Source organism: Centroberyx gerrardi, chromosome 6 (assembly GCF_048128805.1).
Source record: "Centroberyx gerrardi isolate f3 chromosome 6, fCenGer3.hap1.cur.20231027, whole genome shotgun sequence".
Taxonomy (NCBI): domain Eukaryota; kingdom Metazoa; phylum Chordata; class Actinopteri; order Beryciformes; family Berycidae; genus Centroberyx; species Centroberyx gerrardi.
This window is the reverse complement of record NC_136002.1, coordinates 22703955-22723060: the sequence shown is the minus strand read 5'-3', so window position 1 is coordinate 22723060 and position 19106 is coordinate 22703955. Positions and strand designations below refer to the sequence as shown.

At 42.0% G+C, this 19106-nt stretch overlaps 3 protein-coding genes across 3 annotated transcripts; 1 reads left to right on the top strand and 2 right to left on the bottom strand.

Annotated features, from left to right (window-relative positions):
• The first annotated feature begins 761 nt into the window (after positions 1-761).
• dixdc1a (DIX domain containing 1a) lies at positions 762-9562 on the top strand. The gene is made up of 15 exons (XM_071912868.2): positions 762-1320; positions 3522-3679; positions 3822-3967; positions 4673-4762; positions 5019-5072; positions 5175-5225; positions 5496-5600; positions 5727-5780; positions 5875-5967; positions 6078-6155; positions 6376-6537; positions 6681-6747; positions 6951-7059; positions 7351-7459; positions 9098-9562. Exons 1-15 carry the CDS (start codon positions 1298-1300, stop codon positions 9179-9181), a joined length of 1383 nt encoding a protein of 460 aa, XP_071768969.1. The 5' UTR covers positions 762-1297; the 3' UTR covers positions 9182-9562.
• Positions 9563-10276: 714 nt separating this feature from the next.
• Positions 10277-12139, bottom strand: pih1d2 (PIH1 domain containing 2). The gene is made up of 5 exons (XM_071912859.2): positions 11957-12139; positions 11379-11505; positions 11035-11271; positions 10569-10846; positions 10277-10411 (listed from the first exon to the last, which is right to left on the bottom strand). Exons 1-5 carry the CDS (start codon positions 12137-12139, stop codon positions 10277-10279), a joined length of 960 nt encoding a protein of 319 aa, XP_071768960.2.
• Positions 12140-12623: 484 nt separating this feature from the next.
• On the bottom strand, positions 12624-18135 carry tmprss5 (transmembrane serine protease 5). Its single transcript, XM_071912858.2, has 13 exons — positions 18115-18135; positions 16697-16844; positions 16168-16248; positions 15269-15382; positions 14749-14884; positions 14391-14504; positions 14240-14283; positions 13967-14129; positions 13637-13821; positions 13448-13546; positions 13203-13345; positions 12919-13071; positions 12624-12777 (listed from the first exon to the last, which is right to left on the bottom strand). The coding sequence occupies exons 1-13, from the start codon at positions 18133-18135 to the stop codon at positions 12769-12771; spliced, it is 1410 nt and encodes a 469-aa protein (XP_071768959.1). The 3' UTR covers positions 12624-12768.
• Positions 18136-19106: the final 971 nt, after the last annotated feature.

The window sequence follows — 19106 nt, the reverse complement described above, 5'->3', positions numbered from 1 at the left end:
TTATTGTTCACTGATGGCGGGTTACACATTCTGCTTGTTTATAACACCAGTAACATTTCTAACGGCATAGATTATGATAGTCTGTGTAGCCAAAAGAGCACTTACCACTAGCAGTCCATACAAAAGCTTTTGTTTCAAACCAGGCAGCTGCCGCTCACTCTCACAGTTTGGTTTAATCTGATGTCTCTCGTATGTGAATGGAATCTCTAAACAAGATTTTTCAAGGTTTGTGCTTTTATAACTGAAGTCAAAATGGTTATTCATTGTGCACATGACAATGGCTAGATTTGAAAGAGCTGTGACTGAATGCCGACCTCTGCATTTTATAAATACCCTTCTCTGGTTGTTCCAGTCATTCCACACAAACTTCCCTCTCTGTGTGAATATATCATTAACGCTGCACACATGTTTCAACTTGCTTGGTGTGTCGTCTTCGTGCAAGGCAGTGATTTTTTCAAAAACAAAAACAATGACTTCCACCACACAGATCTTGAATAACTCAAGCCATTTTCATGTGTCTTTTTCTATCTGTATGTGCAGGATTGTGCACCGTTTCAGCTACAGTGACATACACAAAAAACCAGAGGGAAAGAGAAGAAGAATGAGAAGGAGAGAATCCCCCTCCTCCTTCACACGAAAGGGGAGACCACTGGGGAAAGGAAGGAGGAGGGATGAGGGAGGGGGAGGGTAAACACACCCAGACAGAGCCATGTCTGACATCCTCGCTCAGTAAAAGAAGGAAGGACCGATACAAAGCCAGTGCGACAGAGAGGAAGAAAGAAAGGGAGGGTAGAGGGAATAAATGCAAAAGAGAGGCGGGGGGGGAAAAAAGGGCGAAAAGATGCACAAGAGCTGCATCAGTTCTTGTCCAGAAGGAACAAAAAACATTGTGTTCGTGAATGGGAGCTCGTGAGCTCACCCACAAGGCGAGTGCAATGAGAAACCAGGCAGAATTCAGACGCTGGTGTTGCTGAGCACCAATCCTCTCTCTCTCTCTCTCTGTCACCACAGGCTAGGATTGAGCCTTGCAGTGATTTAGGGAAAGCTTCAGGGCTGTTGATTAGGATTTGGAGCTTTATGTTTTAGGGAATATGCTGCTGGAGAGGATTTGAACGTGCTGTTATTGCAGATTGAACACAGCGTGCGACGTGGAGACTCCTCCGGTTCGCTGTCCTCGGGGCTGCTCCCCTCCCTGCTGCCTCTGGCTCTGTTTGGGCTATGGTCCTGACTGAGAAGCAGGGCATCACCCAGATGCAGGGCACAGACTGTATGGGAGGTTAAGAGTGTAACCACCAGAATGGGAGCCAAACAGATGAAATGGTAAGAGCCAGTTTTCAAAATATTCTAATTATTATTTTAACACCATGTCACTCTGGTTGAACTCAGGAGGCTGTTGTTTTCACCAACAATGCATGTGCCTTAGCAATAAAAAATAGGCCTGTAGCCAGTCAGGCAGTCGACTATTGATAAACATGTCCAGTCTTGACAATCTCACTGTTAGAAAGATATTGGTAATTACAGCATAAAAAACAGGTATTTTGTGTCCTAGTTCTGCAGAGTCTTTTGTTCCGCTGTGTACAGTAGGTGTGGGTGTGTCCCTGTACCAGTTGGAGGTGGCTGTGTGTGTCAGTGTGAGCCGAGAGCCTGCTGCCTAGCAACGGCCATCTAACTTCAGTCAGCAGATCATCTGTTCGGTGATCCTGATGAAGACCAGAAATTCTAAATTAAATTAGAAAATCACATATTGACATGTTTATTTGTCATATGAAATTGATTGTCCTAGAGTTAAGTAATGCTTGCTTTTAGAGAGTGAATCATTTTAAAATGCTAACCTTTTTAGCTACTTTTGGTATTTACCAGACAAGGAAGTAACTCTTTAAAATGACATGATAAATAAAAGCCTACATACTGTACAACATATATATTTTTCATATAAAGTAACAAATGTGACAAAATGCCCACATTAATCTGTTGCAATGAAGCTCATCTCTTGCAAATCCCAGTGCTTAATCTTTGGCTTATCTCATATAGTTCATATCTATTTGTATGTTGCCTGTGTTGATGCAACAGATCAGCAGGGAGCATCTAAAAGAAATTAGTTAGAGTTTATTGAACTAAACCCTGAGACAATGATAGAGGGTATCTTGACAATGTCATCATCTGCAATGACAAGATTAGCTGGAACCAGCTGCTTTGGAGCTGCTTCCCTTTGGAGAAACACTTAGGGAAAATCACAGCAGCTTCTGATAAGAAGCTCAGTTCATGTTTTTTTTTTTTTTTACGTGACCCAGTGCAATTACTGTTTCTCAGAAGCTAGGAGGAACTATCTAACTGAAGTTGCTCAGAGTGGTGAATGTTGCCAATGTACTATCTTAACAAGGATCAAACATTTCTTTCTGTTTCATCATTAAACTCTCCTTATTTAAAGTTTTAAATTCAAGCAACCATGATGGTACTTCTGTTCACACCATTTCCAATTAATCAGTAGCCTACTTTGCAGCTGACAGACAGGACATCAGTGACTAGGCTCACATCATTATAAGTTATATGTACAATGCAAAAAACATAATTCCATATAGTGGCAGTGTGAACTCAAAAGTGACAGATACCCGTGTTACTGTTTACAGTCTTACTGTTGCGATTTAGCTTGCACTGAGTAATGCTATTAGATAAGCAGAAAATCTCATCAGCTATAATCTAAATCTTGCTGCATATGTATGCTGAGGACATTTTAACCGTGAAAATGCATTCCTTCAGTACCTTCCAGAGTTCCACAGTTTTGTTTTTTTTCCTTCGCAGCTTGGTTGCCTGAGGAGCAGAGTGATGAATAGTGATGCTTTTCTATCCCTTGTCTGGCATAGAGTTTAGGTCTGACTCCACAGAAGCTGGGTTGTTTTCCCACAGACACAAAGGGAAGAGAGAGGATGTATAATGCCATAGGTCACAGGTCACAAATAGCTGTATCCCATTTCTAAAAACACACCAGAGTGAACATGACAAGCGGCCTGAACCTCAGGGTGCTGGAAATGCACTCAGCGCACACAAAGATCACAAAACACATACTAAGCAGGAGCTGGAAGAAAACCAGCCATTCAGAAACGATGAAAACGTTATGTTTTGAAATTATGGCCCAAGGGGAAGCAAACTATGTAAAGAATTTCCGGCCTGAAAAATGACAGACTTGCATAAATTCTTGCCCTGACTGTGTATTTTCTCATCAAGTTTCAATCATTTTATGTGATTGTCTTTTAATGAGGTTTTGTTATTGGTTAAGTAATGTATTGGCAGATAGTCAATGATCTTTGCACTATGGGAATACTGTCTGTATATGCTAACTATGGTCAAAGTTTAGGAATTCATTTTAAATGTTTAGTCCAGATGAGATTAATGTACAGTGTGTGTACTTGGGGAAGAATTTATGTCTAGCTTCCTTTTATGTAACTAGGACTATTTATTGCTATTTATTTGGCACAAGAAATGCAAACGCACTCATTCCTGTCTTTGCCCACCATCTGTTCCAGTCTCAGCTCAGCCAGTCCTGCTCACTCCCCCAAAGAAGAATATGTTATCACCCAGTCCACTGACACCCCCAAAGAGGCAATAGTCAACGATCAGTCTGCGGACCAGGGGGAACCTCGGGATGACAAATCAGAGCTGACAGAGAAGAAATCTGTTACAGGTTGGCTGCACATCGACTCTTGTGTAGCAAGATCCCATGCTACTTATCCCACATACAAAGAAAACGCTCCCATGCCTAGTCTCCCTTCTCCCTCTCTCCCTCTCTCGCTCCATCTCTCTCTCTCTGTTATTCGCCCTTTCAGAGGAGGTCTCTCTGTGTGGTTTGTGTCCTACCATGGGGCATGATGGGCAAGAGGAGGAGAAATCATGGGAGGAGCAGCTGGACGCCCACCAGGAGCAGCTGGAGAAGGAGATGCAGGAGGCCAGGAGGATGGTGTTCCGCCTACAGGTAACTCCAGCTGACAACACACACTCAAAAACAGGGTATAAAGACATCCAAAGAAGGCATACGCACTACAGATGTATCTGGGGCAGGTAACAGCTCAACTAGAGGAGAGATTTATCGCTTAAGTTTTATCTAATGCCTGACTTCTATAAATCTTTCAGAGGTAAAATCAATATAAAGCTTGACCAATGTAAACATTATGTCAGTGGCGAGGTGATGGTGCGGCTCCGTCAAATCAACGGCCAAACTGTACAGTACTTTAGGATAAAGGTGTGTAGAGACATTTTATAGATGCTGCTTCCATTCAAGTACCCTTTCCTGCCCTCTAAACACATGATACTGTCATGTACTACACATGTCCAAAGCGAGCGCAATGCTCTCGGCAAGGTGTCCAGTTCAGGTTGAGGTTCAGGTTCATTAATTCTTAGAGTTTTCTTAGAGATTTTATTGGACTTTTTGGTACAAAGCAGACACCATCTGCATACATTTCCTCCAATACAAAAACAAATATATTAATTCTTAGAGTTTTTGTTGTGACTCTGAATATATGTGTGCATATGTGGATGTGCATGCTTGTATATATGGGTGAGGCCAGATGACTGAGATGGAGAAGTCTGTGCCTGTGGACTCCTACAGGCTTCTCGGCTTTGTATATTCAATTATGAGCGTCTGTTTACAGGCCTTGTGTGTGTGTGTATTTCTCCTCAGGCTTTGCTGCTGCATGGCTCACTCCCTGAGGAGGACCAGGATGGATCTGTGAGCTTCGGAGATAGCCGGGCTAATGCCGAGCAGCAGCTGGTACGGTTCCCTCTCTCTGCTAACTTGATGAAAACAGCTCTCTCTCGCTTGCCACTCTTGTGTGAAGTGCCGCTGTCAACCCGTCTGTTGTGACGGTGTTTTCACCGTCACTCCACTTGAGAGTGGCTCGAGAGAGCACGAATGAATCTTTCTGATCTGCTTATAAGCCCGCCGTCATGCAGGCCCACTGCCTCCTCATAAGCTCTGACATTTTTCCATTCTCTAATTATGCTGCTCATCCCCTCTCCCTTTGAAGGTTCTAATCCGCAGTCGTCTGGACCAAAGCATGGAGGAGGCCCTTGATCTCAAGGTACAGTAAGTAAATGTAATTAGGTTTAATATAGATGAGCTGCCATATGAGCAAAGGGTCCCCCCCTTCTTTAATGTCTGTGCTTGTTTGTCTGGTTTGTAGAGGGAGCTGCTGAGACACAAGCAGGAGGCGCGCCACATTCAGGCCATCAAGGTAAACCCTGCCAACCTAACCCTCTTACTCCAGCTCGGTCTGTTGTGTATGAATTAAAGGATATAATTTAAGATATTCCACTCTTGTACCATCCCCAGACTGATGGTTCTGCAATTTCTGTAATACACAATGGATTTTTTTGGTCGCATTTCATGTAATTTAAGAAAATGTACAGGTGGGTGTGTGCTATCGATAAGGCCTACAGGTTCAGTGTATCTGTATGCAGGTCTCCTCTGGAAGTTTCTTTGATCTCCCCCTCTCTCTCATTAGGATGCTCTGCAGCAGCGCATGGCAGTGCAGGAGGATGCTGTGCTGCAGCTAAAGCAGGAACTACTGAGGTGCAACATGGCCAGAGATCAGCTGGAAGGGGAAAATGTGAGACAAGTGATGATTTCCTTTTGACACTATAAATATTTGACCTGCTTGACCTGTGGCTCCCATTTATGTGAAAGTGATACAGCACTCATATACAGTATCAAGTGGATATATTTATGTTTTCAGGTAGAGCTCAAACGCAAGTTGAGTGAACGGAACAAATTACTCAGTGAATATGAGGTAATCTCTTGATTTTTTCTTACATTTGAATGCATTACTTAAATATATGTATATACAATGAGTTTTAATTTATTCATCCTTCATGTCACAATAGCAGCAACTTGGGAAGAAGGACAGACTACTGCAGCAACAGCAACAAAAGCTAGATGAAGCTCAGCATAAAGTACATGAAGTCAGCCTTGGACGGGTATGGATTAAGAAATGTAGTGCCAATCGATTTCAAGTATACTACCATTCCTTTGCATTTCAAAAGACCTACTAATCTGTACGTTGTATATATTGTTTTCCATTTGACAGTCATTTAGAAATGAAAGCAGCAATTACAGTAACTCAGTGGCTTCAACCTCTCCTCCAGCATTTCAACACAATGCACCGGTGCGTCTAATACTCAAAATTATTTTTTTCAATTTCAATCAGTGTTTTAAAAATAGCATTACTTGCTGTTTTAATAATAGCATTACTTGCTGTTTAACATGTTGATGTCGATGGCTTATTGCCATAAAATGATAAACAAACTACATTTACAGCAATTGTAGCAAGAAGCTTTATGTCACAGTTTTTGTGTGTGTGTGTGTGTGTGTGTGTGTGTTATCAGGGAGAAGAGCTGCAGCTAGTGAGGGAAGCCCTGCGTAGTTTGAGGGACAGCTTCTCTGGTCACGACCCGCAGCATCACACTCTGGACACTCTAGAGCAAGGTGTGGCCAGTCTCATGGACCGCTTACACAATGTGGACACCCAGCGCAGGCAGGACAGAGGGGTACACACTCTCACACACACACACACACATACAGCTATGCACAGTACATCCACACGCTGTATCACATCGGGCACCTGATGGTTGATGAATAAACAACGAATGACATTTGACTGATTATGATGAGTAATTGCTTCTTCTGCTAGGAGGAATTCAAATCACCGGGGCGCAGAGCCAATCCGACAGACCGGGACTCCTGGCCACCAAGCTCAAGTGAGACAAACAGAATCCTTGTTTTGTTTAGTATTCGTCATCCTCTGACTGCAACATTACTAATTCTCAATTCTCATTGTTAAATCTAATTGTGGAACTCCATTACACTGGGATATATGAGGGGCATTATTGGCTTTAAGGCTAGAGCCATTCTAGACTCTGGTTGTGAAAAACTTGTTTGCTGTTTTTGTATTTATTTCCAGAAATGGCACACTCTCACAGCAGCCCGGGGTTGGACACCGCCGTCTCCACGAAAGTGCTCTATTTCACTGATCGCTCACTCACACCGTTCCTGATTAACATCCCGAAAAGGTGCAAAATACATCACTATATATTGCATTTGTATTACAGTGTTATTGTGTGTTCCTTCAATGTAGCATGCGTGAGTTTAATGCAAATTGTTGTTTGGATCTGTATGTTTTTCAGTGGTTGTGCTTAGCAGGCACATGATCAGAACTATATATAAATGGTTAGATGGCTATACTGGTTAAATATGGCTATTTGGGATGGAGAAGGTAAGTAAGTGTAGTGGTGGTGTTGCTTGAGCGTGTGTGTGTGACTGTGCAGACCAGCTCCCATGTGACTGACAGTGTATACTTATAGGTTGGGCGAGGTGACACTGCGAGACTTCAAGGCTGCTGTGGACAGGCAAGGCAGTTTCAGATACCACTTCAAGGCCCTTGACCCAGAGTTTGGCACAGTGAAAGAGGAGGTAGGCGTGGCAGTAAAATTATAGACCCCACTTCCTCTCAACTCAACTTCACCAGGGAAAGACCAAATGCCAACTAGACGATGCAGTTTCACATGGAACAGTGTGGGCCGGCTGAAAGCGCATGAAATGTTGCATTAGTAAATACATACATACATGTATGCAAGTCCAAATGTACACACATGATCACCTAATTACATACCTACATGCATACTGACGCATTGACGTGCATAAAAATACATATACACACACAGATATGTATACAAACACCAATTAATTTAAAACACAAATTAACAAGAAAGGAATGATTAACTGACACTGTAGCCTATAGAATCTCGTAGGAAATTGGGTTACTATCTGATAAGCCAAAGCCACATTGACAAATCACAATCAAATTTCATATATAGACTAAACCTTTTTTATGGCTTGACATGTATGCTTATAGTACACTCTTGCACATATGCACCAAGTGTAATGATCATAGGTTAACAGCCAAATGATATAAAAAGATCTAAAAAAGATATAAAAAATTGGGTAGGCTACATTCATTTTTGTATCTTGGTCTTCTGAAGCCATGTATCCATTTTTGTATCAATAAGTCAAAAATTTAAGAAGCCTACTATAAAAACCTGTTTTTCAAAATAACAGAAAATCTAATATGCTGGACCTTGATGGTGTAAGAGGCAAATTTGTAGAACAACAATAGCTGGATGTGTGTGCAAAGTGCCATGCCTCTAGGACCAACGGTTGCAGTGTCCTTTTGAAATGTGTACTTTTGACCAGTGGTTACAGCGCCACCATCTGATATATTGCTGTTTCATAACTGATTCTGCACATCTACACAAGTAGCTGCACAAGTTAAAGTTTGAATGGAGTTGAGTTATGTAAGTCCAAACTTTTGGGTGGAAGAATAAATAAATAATTACAGCAACAGAGGTGTGCTTGCTTTCAGCTAGCCCACCACTTAATAATTTTAACTGTTCCTGCTCTATACTTTAAAACACTGTAGGGTGGCTGACTGATTTCCATCACAGAGAATCAGAAAATTCTGAATTGATTCATTTTCAGTGTTTGTCTGGACCTTTGTACATTATACTGTATATGCAGGGGTGAAAGGGGTACTAAAACTTTAGTAAAGTATTGTTACTTCGCTGATATTTTAAGCAGAAGTAAAATTACTGGTGTAAAAATCTACTTAAGTAAAAGTAAAAAGTAGCTAATTTAAAAGGTACTGAGTTACCTTTTAGAGAAGAGAATGTTGTTAAATGTGATTTCTCCATGCAAGGTTAAAAGGACAAGGACCGAGTTTAAACTAGATTCTTTTAATTGGAAAAATTAGAAATTACAAACTTAAGAGCAAAAACGAAGTAAAGCCAGATTACTCTTCTCACTGCAAATGGCTCCACAACTTGTCGATTTACGTCGGTTCAGTTTCTGTTCCTTATGGAGAGCCATAAAATGTGTTCCCTGTAATGGATGATTTAAAATGTAGCAATACTGTAACAATACTTGGCAAAAAAGTACACAAAAAAGCTACTCAATTACATGTAAATTAAATGTAATGTAATTAGTTACTTCTTGTATAAATATGAGTCTTTCTTGGATATGTAAAGGTTTAAAGGTTCTGCTCTGGCTCTCCAGGTGTTCCAGGACGGAGCGGTTGTGCCTGGCTGGGAGGGGAAGATCGTAGCCTGGGTGGAGGAGGACCATGGAGAGAGGAGGTAGAGCTCCAAACCACAGATCACCACTACAAACCTCAGCTGCCACTGGACGAGGACGCCATTGAAAAATATTGTGATTCCATAGTAGAGAGTAGTTGTACACAATAAACTGGGACCAATGGATCTAACACCGTTTCAGTACAAAACCACGTTTTCAAAGTGAATGTTTCATATGAAGAATTTGACTTGACATTTTTGGTACCACTTTATTTGAGCGAACACATATTAGACACTTTTTTTTGCAGCTTATAGGTGTGCATGTAACTACTTCAAAGGTAAATAACGAGCTTGCTGTGGGAGAACTAGCAATTAATGGTCAGTAATGTAGGCCTGTAGAGTATAAACATACTGACTAAAAACCAAGTATTTACATTAGTAAGTACATTGATTTAGAATTCATAACACCTTATAAGCTGTGCAGTTATGAGCCGTAATTAGTGCTTAGTATGTGAACCTTAAAATAAAGTGTTACTGACATTTTTTCACAAGTTCTACATTGCCAAATTGTGATAGTTGTTCTGCCTAAATTCTGATGTTTTAATAAACATGAATTATTGCATGAATATATTTTTTTGTCAATTATTCCCACAGCATACAGTAATGAGACTGAACACCGGCTCCTCGCCATTATACCTCCACTCATACACCCACATATTCATAAACAAAACCCACAGATTTTCCATTGCAGTCAATTAATTTTTGGGTTAAGAATTAAATCTGCTGTAGCTAATCAGCCCACACGGCACAAAAGAGCATAGTGGCATTTGAAATATTTTGTTTTTGTAAAGCATCATTTTGGTTTTGGAAAAGCATAATTTTACAGGGAAGTTGTTTGTTAGCCAGGTTCAGAGGTACAGCCTGTGTCCCTCCATGACATAAAGTGTGTTTAAAAGGCATTTCAGATTGCCTAGTATCAATTCAGCCTCTCTTGTTCCATTTACTTTGAGGTACCTTCAGTAACAGAATTTACTCCTACCCCCTCAATTTCATCAGTCCATTGCCAGCAGGAGGACTAATCACCTCCTGGGTGTCTAGGTGTGTTGCTCCACTAAGGAAAACAGTTTCAGATTGGATGGTTTTCCACAGATCATTTGATGTGTCACAGAACAGCCACTCTCAAAGTGAGGCTTCGTTTCTTCTTGTTGAAGGTGGCGGAAGCACTCTCCTCAATTACAATTTCAGGGAGCTGCAAAAGGAGATGGTACACATCCTCCACTTCTAACAAGACATCATCCTGCAGAAGAATACATTCAGCACATTGTAAGACTCACAGCATTAGAAACAGGCCCACTATGTAACCTTGTTATGAGAAATAAGTACACCCTGACACACACACTGGGCTCTAAAATGGTTCGTAACAACTCAGTCAAAGGGAGGGTGCAACCACTGACCTTGGAGATGCTAAGCTGACACTCTGACATGGAGCAAACCTTTGGCAGTTGCACTGTCAGCTCCACGCTGCGAGGGAGGCCCGCAGCATCAGTGTTCACTTCGAGTTGGTACTCTGGCTTCTGTGGCTGCGCTGTGAATGAGCTGGAAATGACCTGGATCAAATTCTTCTTTCTGTGCTCCGCAGGCCCAGAGATGAGTTGGGCTGCCGGGTCTTCTTCACTTTCCTCCAAACGAAGAGAGGAGATCTGCTGTAGGAGTTCAACTGGGGTCTGAGTGACTGTAAAAAGGAGATGAGCGTAAGGGAGACCAAAGGTTGTAATTGAAACAAATCTCCTTTCAGCTACACATTTTTACAAACTAGTTGTGGTACAATGTGAAAGGTGATAAAGCATCTGCATCAAACTAAAATGACAAAATCGCTGAGACTTTACAGTAGCTTATCAGGGGGCTAGGTCTTGTCACTACCTGTATCAGGTTGTTTGCCGCTGTTGGGCTGCTGGCGAAACTGAAGGCGGCGGTACAAGTCCTCCAGACTACCCTTCGGGCTACAGCTGATGACGGTGTACTGGTGAGATAACCTCAGCCCATGCTGCTGCTCGGTAAAGCTGAGGGCCAGCATGTAGACCTGGTCCATCTCCCTCCTGTCCTTACATTCCTGTAGAACTGCAGGGCTTAATGCCACATCCAACACGGTGTACCAGTCTATGCATAGGGAAAAACATAGGAACAATATATCAGTTTCCCTGTGCAAAATGAAGGGGGAAATGGGCAAGGCAACTGAAACCTTCCAATTCAGGAGTCTCTTTTACCTCCACCTTCATCTGTGCCTGTTTCCAGTTTTCCTCCACACACAGGTGTTGCTTCACTGGGATCCTGAGGTGCAGGCACACGTCTCCAGCCACATATATTGATGTACAGCAAACCTTTCTTTGGTTCCTGTTACAGACACAGATGTATTGTCTGTCAAGCTGTCAAAACCTCCCTCACCATCACTAATTAAATCATGCACAGACACAGGTGTGATAGCTATACTGGGACATTTGTGATTGACATAAAAGTCAATTATTTTGTAAGCAACTGTGAGGTGTGCATGTGAGACAGAGGGGGGAGGGGGAGAGAGAGAGAGAGAGAGAGAGAGAGAGAGAGAGAGAGAGATAATGTACTGTTTTCCTTTCTTTCGTGTTTCTTGATGAGCAGCACTGTCAGTGACAGTGCACATTTGCTTATTGTTACAGAGCTGTCATGCCATTAAAGCTTGTTGAATTGAATTGAATTGAGAGAGAGATAGAGAAAGAGAGAGACAGACAGACAGAAAGACAGACAGAGATAGATAGCACTCAACTCAATGTAATTCAGGCTTGCAGAACATTAAGCTGCTGTTACCTACCAGTAATTCAGTGCGCAAACAGGAATTCAGCTCGGGTGCTGCACTGAATTCAACTCCCTCCTTCATCTGTTTTTCAATGAACCTCTGGTAGGCTTTGGGGTCATTCTGAGAAAGATCATCCAGCATGGACCAAAACTGATTGACCTGCTGCAAAACATCCTTTGGACAGCCGACGAAGGACATCCTAGGTAGGTTAACTGACCGTTTTAGCAGTAGCTAACGTTAGGTTAACCTAGCTGTCCGGCAAGACAGAGCAGCTGGAAAGTCGTTGTTGTGTATGAGTTAACGCTAGCTAAGTAAAGTTAACGTTAGCTCGAGAGAACTAGCGTTAGCTTGTCGACAGTTTAGTTGTAACTGAAAGCGCAGCTAATAACTATAGGAAGAAACTGTAATATATTAAAAATACTGACAGAATAATATCACAGCAATATTGCAATGCACCTTGGTATCAGGTACTGACAAAACCAACTTGTGTTTTTCCCTGTTGCTATGGAAACTAGGTGAGGGGTTAACGTTACACAAATGCCACCTGGCGGGGAAAAGGAGACAAGAAAGAGCTGTCTGTCAATAATAAAACTGGACACAGTCTGTTTAGAGGCATAATTTATATTCAGTACATGACAAATATAACGTAAAAATGCTTTTTAATCTCTGGAGTATGTGTGGTATCAATACAGTACATGACAGACATTTATAGTAAAAAAAAAAAAAAAAAAAAAAAAAAAAAGATTGACTATGATTTTCAAATGTCTCAAATAGGAAGTATCAGCAGCATCCTCTGCTTATATGTTCTTGTCCTTCACGATCCCACCTCAGTAATTCTGCAAAGAGAAACAATATTGTCCATGTAATAGCACTCAGTTATTTGGCATCATGCAATTTCAATTGAGAGATGATTATAGGGCCGTCTGATATTTCCATTCAAGTAAACATATTTGTATGATTGGATCATGTCTGTTCACCTCAATCATGTCATAGATCCAGCCCAAGAATTCAGCCACTTTGGTGTAAACCCCAGGATGGTTGGGCTCGGCACACCCTGTCCCCCAGCTGACCACACCCACCAACCTCCACACGTTGTCCTCCTGGCAAACCAGAGGACCCCCGCTGTCCCCCTGCAGGGGGAACAGGCACAGGATACATTACAGAGCGACAGGCCTTCATTATGTCATCAAAAACAAATCACAGAGAAGCAGATAAATCTTTAAAATGTATCTGCAAGGAACTGATGGTGCATTCAGCTGACCTGACATGCATCCACTTTTCCCTCAGTGTATCCAGCACAAAGCATCCGTGGAGTGATCTCTCCATTGTACATGCAGGAGCTGTTGCACTTCTTTGTGCTTATTAGCGGAACCGGCGCCTCTTTCAGGGTGTCAGGTATGTGAACTGAGGAAGAATCGCACATGAAGCTGCAGTCACAGATTGTGTCACCACACAATCTGTCATGATGTGTGAATAATTTTTTACAGCAGTGCAGCAATGCCGTACCATCGTCAGGCTGTGTGTAGCCCCATCCGGAGATCCAGCACTGCATCCCTCCTGGAAGATCATAGTCATACTGAGGCAAGCACACAGGCCTGATGGTATCTAGAACAAAAAACAAACATTTTAATTATTATAAAACCGCTTCGAACTGCACTTTACATGCAAAGCTGGCAATGAGGCTACCAGACTGACCTGAGAAATTCAGAGGGGTCCGCAGCTTCATTAGGGCTATGTCGCTGTCATGGCTCCTGTGGTTGTAGTTCTTGTTGTAGATGATCTTCTCCACAGCGTATCCAGTGTGCTGAGTCATTTTAGCCGAGCTGCGCGTCACAATGCCGGCATAGACCACCCAGCTGGACACCTGAGGTAGCCTGTAGCTGACATTTGAGGAATAAACAAAGAGGAAGCAAAGACCAGTGAGAGAGAATCCTTCTCTGTTTGATGCGATTCAGTTGCTGATAACTGATTACTCTCCTTCGCGGAGTCTGTAACCTCTGACCTTTAGTCCTGGTAAGGCCTTACTTGTGCACACAATGGGCGGCTGTGACCACCCATTGACTGTTGATGATGGAGCCTCCGCAGGTGTGGCGGTTGCTGTAGTAGAGGCTAACTTGCCAGGGCCACCTCCCCAACGTGGCCTCTACTCCCCCTATTATCCTAGGCAACTTGGCTCGTGTTCCACACTCTACACAGAGATAAATTAATGTAGCATTTTCCTGAGTTATTTATGGAACTAGGGCTTGGTGTTAAAGTAGCTTAGGTGCAAAGTCAAACAAAAAGTTATGTTAAACTTACCAAAACATTTCAAAGCTATAACCTTCCCTGTGATACAGCTCCCCCTAGATGAAAATAAATGAGTTAACTAATGATGCATGATTCATGTGTTAGTAGCCATAATTTTCTCTGCATCATTATGAGTATTATGTACTCAGACAAATTGCCTTACCTGAATTGCCACATATTTTCCAGATTGTTCTTGTGTTCTGAGGTAATTTGTATAAAGCCGTCATTATAGTTTGGCCCAATATCAGTTAGATTCACTCCTTTATGCTTGGTCAGTCTGGAAAGAGAAAGTATACAAATTGGGTGGGAGTCAGTAGTAAGATAATTCAGACCCGTGAGGCATGAAGTGAGCTTGTAAATATTGTATTAACAGGCCATAAATAAGCCAAGCCATCAACCTTGGCAACGCAGGCTAAAGATTAAACTGTAAGTTATTGAGTGGGCGCTCGGTTCTCAATCAGTGTCAGGGGCCGAGAGCTATGGGGAGGTGGTGTGTGATCCTGTCAGTGGAGCAGACCAACCTCAGATAGCCCAGCTGACGGCAGACCAGCGTTCCCAGGGAGGAGTTCCACCTCTCGTAGCACACGGGCAGCCAGGTGGAGAGCTTCTCCAGCTGGATCTCCAGGAGAGAGTTCTCTGGGCTGATTCTGTAAAACACTGAACCTGATTGATTGAAAATCCCTCCAGAGACAAGCTCAGTCAGCAGTAATGAACTAGCCTCTTGTTTGAGTGGGAACTGAATAGGAAAAACACTGGTATCTATGCTAATGTAGTCAAAACAAACAGATAATTATGTGTGATATTTTGATGTCAGTCAATGGGCATATCTCAAGAGTGACCAAAGGGCTAGAAGAAACAGCTGTTGCATAACAATTTTGTCACTATTCAACTTTAAACCTCTTCAGATATGAACCATGACTCCGTTGACTATGATTAAGTACATAGTAGCAACCACAGAATTTTGTCCTGCCCATTTACTCATATGACAGTGAAACTAGGGCATACTTCCAACGAACACCAGAGACTTAAGGTGACACAGACCTTTCCTGGGGTCGGACACAGAGATGTCCTCAGTCACATTGCAGAAGGACGTCTCCTTGGTGTCTCCCAGCCCTGCTGGACTCTGGGAGGAGGAAGGCCTCAGCAGAAGTCTAACTATATGTGGAACAGTTATAATGAATTTGGCTGTCAATCAGCCAGGTAGGCAGGCGGACTTAACATGTTCATTCGCCACCTCAGAAAATTTAACATAACTGATGTTACAAAAAACTCCAGAGTATCTCTTACAGAATTAGCATAAAGAACAGACAAACCCTGTCTGGTACAGTAGCAAAATACTATCAAGTAGAGGTGGGAAGAATACTGAAGCAGCACTGCTGCTTAATTTAAATTTTACTCAAGTAAGAGTGAAAGCAGAAATAGCTCAAGTGAAAGAGTAGCTCACTAAAACAATACTCAACAAGTTTGTTGCTTTTGAGCAAAAATCAAGATGTGCAGGTTCCAAAATCTTCCCTCCACAAATTAATGGATTACCCATGGTCCATCAATAAGTTGATGGACCATTATCAGCCAACATTTTGGGGATAATTCCTTTTTAACCCATATGGGAGGTATGGTAGGTGAAGTCCTGAATGTTTGTTTTACTGTAAATGAGAGATCTAATAAATGCTCTCATCACACTTACATTTAAAAATAAATCTTACTCCAGAAAAAGTAATGATGAATATTTAATTTATAAAAGATTCAAATAAATACATTTTGATGTCCACAAATACTGAAGTAAACGTTTAAAAACACTCTGAACACACTGAAAAGTAGCGTTGACCTACAAATGTACAGTAGCCAGAGTTGTTGTAACTCGTTTACAGTTTAGTTTACAGTTTCCCGTTACCTTACTGTTAGGCCCATTTAGTGATTCTTTCATGAGCACAATAACTCACCTAGAAACCAGACACCCACAGCTAAGCCTCCCAGGAGTCCGACTGCACACACCGCTGCCAGCAGTCTCACCAGTCTATGAGCTAAGGCAATAGAAGAGCTTGGATTTAATGCTATCTGATCCCAGATACGAGCTGAAAAGAATGTTAAATGTCAGCTGATACATACAGTACACTGACACACAGCAGTGAGACAGTGGCAGAAAATAATAAGCCGCACTCCATGCATGCACCAAGCGAAGCACGTGAGCACACTGACAATATGCAAGATAAGAGACAGAGATGGATGCAATACGGTTCACAAGCTACATACATGCTGCACAACAGCATGTATGTAAAGAAGCAGTGTCATACCTTCTGATCAATGCACTGCAGAGGTAATAGTTTGATGAAACAAGTCATACTGCCTTGTGTTTTTTGGACTGTGTGTTTTCCTAGCCAGACGGTGTAGCTCACCTTGGTTTGTGCACAAATAAAGTAAGATTCCTGCTATATTGCCTGTGGTTTGACACCCATCACCACTGGGGCTTACCGTGGGTTGTAGAATGAATCCCCTTTATCCAAGCATGGCAGCCCTGGACTCCCTTGGCCCCTCCCACCTCTGCCGTTTTCTCTGAGTGGAAAGGATGACTGACAGCTGCAGGGTTCTCAATCACTGATAATGTGTCTCCATCAAGACTCTGTAATGATTATAGTAGGTTGCATTAGATCTCATTTTCTCCACTAAAGTTTTGGCAAGTTTGCCTCACAACAACAACAAAAAAAAACAAGACTTTCCTTTCACCACTTGCTCCTCAACAACAGCACACACGTCAGACTCTATCAGATTTAATTAGGAACATTGTAAACCTGGATATTAGGCACATGACTGACCCGTCCAGATGTAAGGAGTCAGAACTGTAGGTGTGTACAGGTGTATGTGTCACATATCCCCAAGTGTGTGAGGCATAATGAGCGACCTAAAATCCCTTACACGTCAGTATTGCACTGTGTGTGGTGATGAATTTTCATATGGGGGTAATTTTAAAGCGTCTGATAATTTTTTCAGAATGTTCCTACTTTTCGGAAATGTTTTATCACTCTGGATTGTGAAGCCTATGTGTTTGTCGGGTTAATTCTCCGAGAAGCAGCTGTTTCCATAAGCAACGCTGGGAGTATTACAGTAATTATAATAAAGCTATCTATAGATGTGCAATACAGACTTGGTATTATACAATTACAAATTCTCTCTAAATACCATCTGGTCCCATGTCTTAATACTGTAGCACTTAAAGGTACCTAAACATGTAATTTGGGTCTCTACAATTAGCACCAGTTGGATAAAGCAGAGGAGCCATTTATGATTACACATTCAGTACAATTATACAGCATTAGGTCATACAATGTACATGATCTGAATAAAAAAACATCTGATTAAAAATGTAGAGCAGGTTACTTAAAGTTGTCACTGCTGAAAAAAATAGGTTATACAGCTTTGCAGCTAATACTGTATGTGTAAACAACATCTGTTACCATACATTCAGAAGGTGCCATTGAAGGTGACAATGAGAGAGAGGTATTGTTGTCGGTATTGCATACATTGAACAGATGGAGGAAATTGTAGCGTGGAAGTTGGTGTCTCGTGTCTTACCATGTTTTCCTTGTGTATATTCCTGAGGAGAGAGCGGCTCTTTAGTGTTCATCTGTAGGCCTGTGCTGGAGGTAGAGGTCTGGTCCGCTCGCCGGTGGTGGACCATTTGCCATTTAACAGAATGCAACTCTGGATTTTCCCTTCACAAAGAGACAATGAGGTCAGCAGTGGTGCAGAGAATGAGGCTGTTGTTTGTCCAAGGGGGTCATGGGGCCTATGGAGGCAAGCTGAACCAGGTCTTTGTAGGGGGGAGCATCTCCAGAGATACCTCCAGGCCGAGCATTGATAGGACAGGGGGGGTTGCTAGGTAACACCTTTACCTGTGCCAAAAGATTGTCCATTTCACCCAAGAACTTTATTACCTGACAGTTTGTAGGTTCTGAGCAAAGGTCATAATTGCGGATTGTTGAAAAGTCTCATATCATGTCAATCCCAGTCATTTGGAATCCAAAGGTATCATCTCTCAACGTGGCACTCAAGAACAAAATGAACTCTGTTCTGTCTACCTGCCGACAGATGAGACTTTCTCTTTTTTCCCCTGTCCTTCCTTTAAGTAATACGCTTTTCTTCATTTCAAATAGCCTTTTTTGTAAAAGATAGATAGGTCTAATTGGGTGGCTTCTGAAAAGGAAAACATGAGTTTAATTATGGCTTTCCAAGAAATAACAGATGAGATAGGGATTTGAAATACAACAGCACATGCATTATTTGCTAATGGTGATTGAAACGGTAAATGATTTTGAACTCACAGGGATGGAAGGAGGTCAAAGCCCCTCTTCTTGTGAAGTTTTCATCTAATTTAATTTCCCTGTTAGAATTTGGGTTAGCCAAAGGTACCTTTGATACAAGAGTATGTATCTCCCATACTGTATGTCTGGTATGGGATTAGTCAGAGAGCAGGTGAAGGGGAAATCTGCCAGGAAGAGCATTCCACCTTGTCTTACTGTCAAAGCAGATTCCCAGAAATGTCCCAGATCTATTTGGCCCATCTAACCAGTGTCATATGGAATTATTTGGAAATCAAACACAGTGTAATGAGCATTGCAACAGTAGCATGAATTGCATTTGACAGAGAAACAGCTATGGGCTGAAATTCATATTACTGGGTTTATAATGATGGTTGATAATGTTGGCTTTACGCTGAATTGCCCTCCTGCAGAGGAAAACAGAAGAGGTAAAATAGGAGAGTGTATGGTGTGTTTGTGTTTGGTGATTCCACTGTGGTTAGATGCCTCCCTCTAATGGTGAAACACTGTTGCACTGAGATTGATTTGTTTTCTGAGACAGCCAAGTATGATCAATAATTTACTTA

Excerpts from the sequence above, each read along its gene's own strand:
- pih1d2 (XM_071912859.2), bottom strand. The coding sequence starts at position 12,139 with ATGTCCTTCGTCGGCTGTCCAAAGGATGTTTTGCAGCAGGTCAATCAG. Across the intron at positions 11,506-11,956 it reads GTTTGCGCACTGAATTACTG|GAACCAAAGAAAGGTTTGCT; the intron begins GTAGGTAACAGC and ends TGTCTGTAACAG. Across the intron at positions 10,412-10,568 it reads GTCAGCTTAGCATCTCCAAG|GATGATGTCTTGTTAGAAGT; the intron begins GTCAGTGGTTGC and ends ATTCTTCTGCAG.
- dixdc1a (XM_071912868.2), top strand. The coding sequence starts at position 1,298 with ATGGGAGCCAAACAGATGAAATG. Across the intron at positions 6,748-6,950 it reads CTCCTGGCCACCAAGCTCAA|AAATGGCACACTCTCACAGC; the intron begins GTGAGACAAACA and ends ATTTATTTCCAG. Across the intron at positions 7,060-7,350 it reads CTGATTAACATCCCGAAAAG|GTTGGGCGAGGTGACACTGC; the intron begins GTGCAAAATACA and ends GTATACTTATAG.
- tmprss5 (XM_071912858.2), bottom strand. The coding sequence starts at position 18,135 with ATGGACAATCTTTTGGCACAG. Across the intron at positions 14,505-14,748 it reads CGTCAGCTGGGCTATCTGAG|ACTGACCAAGCATAAAGGAG; the intron begins GTTGGTCTGCTC and ends TTCTCTTTCCAG. Across the intron at positions 13,346-13,447 it reads CTACACACAGCCTGACGATG|TTCACATACCTGACACCCTG; the intron begins GTACGGCATTGC and ends ATTCTTCCTCAG.